This window comes from Salvelinus sp. IW2-2015, linkage group LG12, assembly GCF_002910315.2.
Source record: "Salvelinus sp. IW2-2015 linkage group LG12, ASM291031v2, whole genome shotgun sequence".
NCBI lineage: Eukaryota > Metazoa > Chordata > Actinopteri > Salmoniformes > Salmonidae > Salvelinus > Salvelinus sp. IW2-2015.
Genome location: NC_036852.1, coordinates 2,558,123 through 2,565,255, shown reverse-complemented (window position 1 = coordinate 2,565,255; position 7,133 = coordinate 2,558,123). Strand labels below are relative to the sequence as shown.

The 7,133-nt window shown below is 45.4% G+C and overlaps 1 protein-coding gene across 1 annotated transcript in view; it reads right to left on the bottom strand.

Annotated features, from left to right (window-relative positions):
- Positions 1-307: 307 nt before the first annotated feature.
- LOC111971064 (rho GTPase-activating protein 6-like) overlaps positions 308-7,133 on the bottom strand; it is a 110,331-nt gene continuing 103,505 nt past the window's right edge. The window contains 6 exon segments of the mRNA XM_070445866.1: positions 308-2,145; positions 2,233-2,304; positions 2,507-2,760; positions 2,948-3,039; positions 5,047-5,226; positions 6,278-6,426. Of these exon segments, the coding sequence (XP_070301967.1) occupies positions 1,535-2,145; positions 2,233-2,304; positions 2,507-2,760; positions 2,948-3,039; positions 5,047-5,226; positions 6,278-6,426 (1,358 nt within the window). The 3' untranslated portion in view covers positions 308-1,534.

Here is a 7,133-nt window from a genome sequence, read left to right as displayed (position 1 = left end):
AAACTGTTGAAAGCGCTTTTTATAGAAGTAAAGATGGGACGCGTTTTCGACAAGTACTGTCATTTTGTCGGACACTGCAAAGACATGTAAAAATGTGTGAATCCTTGTAAATAATTCCAATGTCTGTCACACTTCAAATTCCTCTGACATGCGGACGGATTGAAACAAACATAACCACCCAAACTACCATTTAGAAAGTGTGCAATATTTGCCAGCAAATATCCACAAAACTGKGAAATGATTGGAGACTACTAATGTATTTGGGAGCAAAAAGCAACAGGTAAGTTATAGAGGCAGACAGTGCATGTAATGACAAAAGCAAGAGACTTGTTTATTTTGTTGTTGAAAAGGAGGAATCAAAAAAGCTTTGTCAATTCCCAGAGTCCAGTAGAGTAAGTGCAAATATCTAGTAAAATCCCATATCAATCAGATAAATACAGTGAGAGGTAAAGCAATGAACCTGTCAGGCCAGCAATGAACTTGTCTTTTTAATCTGCTTCCAAAAATACTCCTATGCWGCCATAACCTTGACATCAACCACCTAATGGAATGAGGGAGATCATTGGAATGAATTATGTTGATATGAGCTTGTACCATAAGCCATGCTGTAGCAACCATGGTGAAGTGAAATCCAAAAGCTAAAAAAACAATGTTAACTATGGAATGAGAGAAAGCAGATGAGACTTTATAGACGCCCAAAAAACATTTGATGACAAGAGAGTAAAGGAATTTTGGCACGTGGCACATTACTGTACTGATCGCAATAATAGTTTTCTTTTAGAACCCAACTTGGTTCAGTAAAGCTTTGACAGACGTTATCTTGTTAAAACCACACAACACAAACATTTAGACAGCCTGTCATTTCCTTTGTTTTAGCTAGGTCGACATAGAATACATTAGAATGCTTATATACAAACTGTTGCAAAAACTATACTGTGGGCTCTGTTACTTGGTGACTGACATTGAATAAAACTCTGTTCATACAAACTCGTACGATACTTACCGGGATATATTATCAGCAAGTAAATACTTTCTGAATATTTAGCAGCGATCACTAATATATGTGATGACTTCAGTAAATATATAAGGGTAGGATTGGTCATGTAAAWTGACTGTAGCTTATCAATTGTTGTCATAAACGTTAAACCTTCCTGTCTTCAAAAGTCACCTCTACATATTACATTCAGCTCAATTTAAACTGGGGCCTTATCGAAATGTGGACATGCAGTAATAACTGTGAATCAAATTGATCAACTTGACGTTTGAGGTATGTCTTGCTGACAGTTAATTTTGATCCTCTCAAACAGCTCAGAGAAAGTATTTAATAACAAGCAAAGGGGTCCCCAGGATACAACATCAATCACGGATCAATACATAGCAAACAGGAAACACTAGTGACTCCGTACCACTTCCGTAGTATAGGCAGCAGCTGCACATGTAAACAACCCCGTGGCGTCCATGTTTGGGGGGAAGGACGGAGGGGAGGACGGAGGGGAGGGATGGCTAGCACTACCCCACGGTCCGATGGTCCAGCTTACACCAGTGTCTCTGGGAGTGTGTCTGCGTTTTCCGAGGACAAGAGTTGCCAGATCTGCCATCTGTCCCTCTGCCAGTCCTGCCACTCCTGGCTCATGGGTACCATGCTGTACGTGGTGGGGGAGGCTGAGTTCTGTGGCACCGTTGGCCTCCCACCCTGCAGGGGGTGCTGGTGAAGGGGTGCTGCGGGGGAGGGAGAGACAGGCTGGGCTGGTTTAGAGGCAGCAGGGGAGAGCCTGGAGGACGAGCCGCTGTACGGGGGAGGGGGAGGACGCCCTGAGAGGGCGGGACCCGAGTGTGCAGAGTTAGGGCTGGGGATAGCCTGGTGTCCAATGCCCTGGGGGAGGTCCTCTGCGCTGCTGGCTGCTGATTGGCTGTCGGGGTGCGGGTGGGGTGGGGTCAAAGGGYTGAGGCTCAGCAGGAGGCGCGGCCGTCCCGCCTCGCCATGAGGGCTGCTGCAGACCCGTGTCACAGGGGGGTGGGGCCTGCACTCGGCCACGCCCAGCGAGGTCTGTGTCCGTCGTACCACCTGCCTGGCATCGCCTTGGAGACAGTCAAGTCCTTCCTGGGAGCTGCGTGAGCTGCCCTCTGACATGTTGCTATGGGAACCTGGAGATACAAATGTCAATGGGAAAAGTCCGAAAATGAAGATAAGTAAAAGTCCAAAAATGTGATTGTTACATTTCAACAGCTTACCTGCATATGGCTGGTCCTTCAGCCCTGGTTTCAGAGTGGAATGCCAGGCTCCCCAGATATTAGCATGCTCCTCTGACATAATGAACATGACCGTGTTTAGGGACCATCATACTCATCATCATCACCATTATCAAGATTATAATCATCATCCTCACCATTATCAAGATTATAATCATCATCATCACCTCCACCACAATCATCGTCTTAATTATCACCACCACCACCACGATCATATCAACCACAGCTAAGTAAAACTGGACAGTAGCCCTCTTACCTTTTGAGACCCAGGGATTGGACCCATGGGGGTCCCGTGTCCGTCCTGCCACCTGCCTCACCAGGGTGTACTGTTCTGGGACATGAAAGAGCCTCTCTGACCCTGGGCTGGTCCCTTCCCCCAGGTGCTCAGACAGGATGGGGGAGTTGTTGTCATAGGGGGACAGCTCTCCACTGGAGACCTTGTTGGAGTCACTGGATGAGCGCCTCTCGCTCAGGGAGAAAGGATCCTCCGATCGCAACACGTCTGGACTCCTGGGGAGTGGAGGGAGGGATGGATAAGGGAGAGAAAAGGATGGGTAGAGAGAATAAAAAGATATTGCCATAGATAATGGGTTCTTCCCTTTCGCTCAACAGACGTGAACACCAGGCTAAGCGACTACTTTCCATGAGTACTCAAAATGTGTGACTGTGATATGTGCCATGGAACCAATGTACTCACTGTGATGCCTTTCTCCTGAGCAGATAGTCTACCACATCAGGATCAGTCTCCAGTAAACTCATTAGGATCTCATTCTGCAGGTCCGGTGGAACCTACACACAGWTAACCACAGACATAACCAAACATGTACAAAAAACGGTTTATGTATGTAATGGCATATGATCGAGCACTAGGGAGTGCTATTGACCAAGACAACCTCATGGTGAAAGTGAGTCTAACTTTTTCCATCTTCACGTTTAGTGATCACGAGCCAATCAATACATGAACACATAGTATAACATTGAATACTATTAAATACCAGTCTATGGATCCATGTTTAGCAGGGTAGGGCAACTGGTGGCCCACGGGCTACACCCTTTTGTAGGTTCGTGGACCAATTTCACACCAAAAAACAAACAAAAATACTTTTTGGGGGGAGGGAAGAAATTTGGTTGTGCATCAGCAGTCACTCAATTAGCCCATGTCAGCATTTATTTTGTTTTTTTAGATTGGTAAGTCAGTCTAGCGGCCAGATATCTAAACTTATCGTAAGTATGGTTGAAATACTAACCGGGTTAGTGCCCATTGATGATCAGTTATCATATTAAAAACTGCAAACATTTCCCTCCATCCTATGGAAAAATATGTAGAATTGCAGGAAATTAGCTGTAAAACTGCACATTTTTCTCTCCGCCCCATGGCAAAATGATTAGAATTACATGAAATGAGTTATAAAATTGCTAAATCTTCTCTACGCTCCATGGCAAAATGTGCAGAATTGCAGGAAATGAACTTGAAAAAAAAGAATTACTCCGACCCACGAGCCACTGCGGCCCCTCATAATGAGTTCCGATTTTTTTGTTGCCCCCATCAAAGTTTCCCATTCCTGATGTATAGTGTCTGGGCAATGGGCAATAAAATACAAGGGTAATAAAAGAAGTGATTTGGCAATGAAGCACGACAGTCCAAACACATCCAACTAAAGAGCTACAAACATCTTTATTGGGGTACGTCAGGACCTTCAGCAAACAACCCAGCCCAGTTGAAAAACACGAGGGATAACATTTCAGAACCTAACAAGACCTCTTTCCAGCGTCCCGCCACTACCCTGAATTCCACGATCTGAGCGGAGGGGAAAACAACCTCTGCAAAGTTCAACGAATACAACTTCTGTTCAGGGAAATGGCGGGGGTGGTGTCGGAACAATCAGTGCAAGGGATTGGCCCATAAGTCTCTCTGGCACCGTCTCAGAAGCCTGTGATCTGTAGTGGTTCGGAACTGGGCCCTAAGGCCTTTAATCAGGTCCAGGATCAGCTCTAATAGCACTAACAAAGACCAACAGAGCTTTGTTTTCATTCTATAAGACAGAGCCATTGTCTGGTAAAGCCTGGAGATTCTCTAACTTAAACACAGGCTCTGTCCCATATGGCACTGTATTCCCTATGAGCCCTGGTCAAAGGTAGTGCACTATATAGGGTACAGGGTGCCCTTTGGGATGCAGGATTAATATTGTGGCACTGCGAGGGAGGGAGGGAGGAGGGAGGGAGGGAGGGGAGTGGGAGGGGGAGGAGGAGGGAGGCGAGGGAGGGGAGGGAGGGAGGGATGTGTGATGGGGAGAAAGAGGACAGGCAGAGGTAATGGGAATTGAATGGATGTATATGGACCCAGGACATAGAGAGTTCATCAAATGTGTCAGTGCTAAGCCCATGTATTTGACATGGTAACTACATAAACAGATTGAGTTTACACAATGTAGGTTATGTAGTTGTTACAAATTCTCTACAACTGAGTCACCTCACCTGTGTATACTGTATACAATKAACTCACAAGGGAGTCTTACTTACTGGCCAATCTAAAGTGATAATTAATTGTAGCTTGTTTGCTGGCTATTACGAATACATTACTGTAAAAAAAAAAAACAGTACCTGCCTGTCCAATTACCATATATGTGCAAGGTTGTATTATAAAGAGGGACTAAACAGGAGAGTGGGTAGGATATCAACACACACACACCCACACATACACACACACACACACACACACACACACACACATAGTATCTTTATTCAAACACACACATATGTGCGCAGGCACGCACACACAAGGAACCCCCCACACACCATGAAGAGGGAGTGGAAGGTTGCGATCATCCTCTGGAGAACAGCGATGACAGCGGTGCTCTCCTCCGCGCGAGCCGAACTCTGCACACTGAACTCCTTGTCTGAACTCTTCTGCTTGTGAAGGAGGTTGGGACCAAAGATGGTGGCCAGGTTCAGAGAGGTCATCTTGTTCCCCGTCACCTGGAGGAGATGAGGACATAGGAATAACAATAATGCCAGCTGCTTATCAAACCATTTATATCTAAACCACTGACAGTACAGGGAGTGCATTCAGTTTTAGTGTGTCCTGTAGGTGATTCCTGCATACAGTAGCATGGAATCACATACAGCAACACTAGACTAGGCAAACAAGTGCAATTGATTGTCATTAACAAAGAGACACACCATGGAAAACAGTTCCTTTTTCATTATACTTTCCGATTGAAAAAAAATATTTGACCAGATATAGCAATATATTGACCTCATAGAATACCATATTAACCTCATAGACTACTATATTGACCTCATAGACTACTATATTGACCTCATAGAATACCATATTGACCTCATAGACTACTATATTGACCTCATAGACTACTATATTGACCTCATAGACTACTATATTGACCTCATAGACTACTATATTGACCTCNATATTGACCTCATAGACTACTATATTGACCTCATAGACTACTATATTGACCTCATAGACTACTATATTGACCTCATAGACTACTATATTGACCTCATAGAATACTATATTGACCTAATAGAATACCATATTGATCTCATAGACTACTATATTGACCTCATAGACTACTATATTGACCTCATATAATACTATATTGACCTCATAGAATACTATATTGACCTCATAGAATACTATATTGACCTCATAGAATACTATATTGAGTTTCCTTTTATTTTCATTGAGTGCTTCAGGAAAAKAATTAGCTAAACARATTGGACAACTACCATGAAGAACAAGAGACCAAATCAGTCACTGTGCGTCAGAGGGACACAATGACATGACAATGTTTTGATTGCGCGTTACTGAGAGCTTGTGCCCCTAGTCTCAGTGCGTGTCAGGGAGGGAGGAAGCTATACTGTTGAAACGGCAGCCTGACGCCGGTTACACACCTATCCAATCCTCTCAGATCTAGTTTCTAGGGAGGTCTAGGGGGTAGGGGCTTGTGGTTGTTTTGGGAATCACGGGGAGCGGTGGGGGTAACGGAGGGGGTCTTCGCCTCACCTCCTGTCCGTCTTTGTCCTGGCTGTCGTGGGCGTGGTTGGCCACGGTAGAGAGGAACTGCAGGAGGCGGTGCAGGGTRTCRCTGTTACAGGCTGGCAGCAGGTAAACCAGGAGCTGGGTGGCACTCCGCTGCTCCTCACAGTCCAGCACTACAGAGGAACAGGACAGGGATCAGGGGTTAGAGGTTAGAGGTTAGGGTGTCGCTGTTACAGGCTGGCAGCAGGTAAACCAGGAGCTGGGTGGCACTCCGCTGCTCCTCACAGTCCAGCACTACAGAGGAACAGGACGGGGATCAGGGGTTAGAGGTTAGAGGTTAGGGTGTCGCTGTTACATGCTTGCAGCAGGTAAACCAGGAGCTGGGTGGCACTCCGCTGCTCCTCACAGTCCAGCACTACAGAGGAACAGGACAGGGGTCAGGGGTTAGATGTCAGGGGTTAAGAGTGAGGATTCGGTCTAAATCATTATAAATATGTCACACTCTCACATACATACACATAGCCAAATATACATGCATAGACATACATGTAGACAACGACAATCACATACACAACATTTGGCACAATGTGTGCACTCTGGTAGGCTAGAGCCCAACATTTACAGAGCATACAGCATGTCTGTGTGTCATTGACTCAAGTATACACTCTTAAGTGTGGGTTTAGTGCAATCTGAGGGTGTGTCCTACTGAAAGAGGCCAACCAAGGTGATTGGGCCTAGGAAAAAGAGTGAGTCTACCTATGCACACACAGAGAGTAGTATTCATAAGTAGTGAAGTTGATGTTTCCTCACACATGGTGTTTATGAAGGCAGTGTAGAGCTCCTTGGTGAGGAGAGGGTCAGGCATGTCTCTGAGGAACTC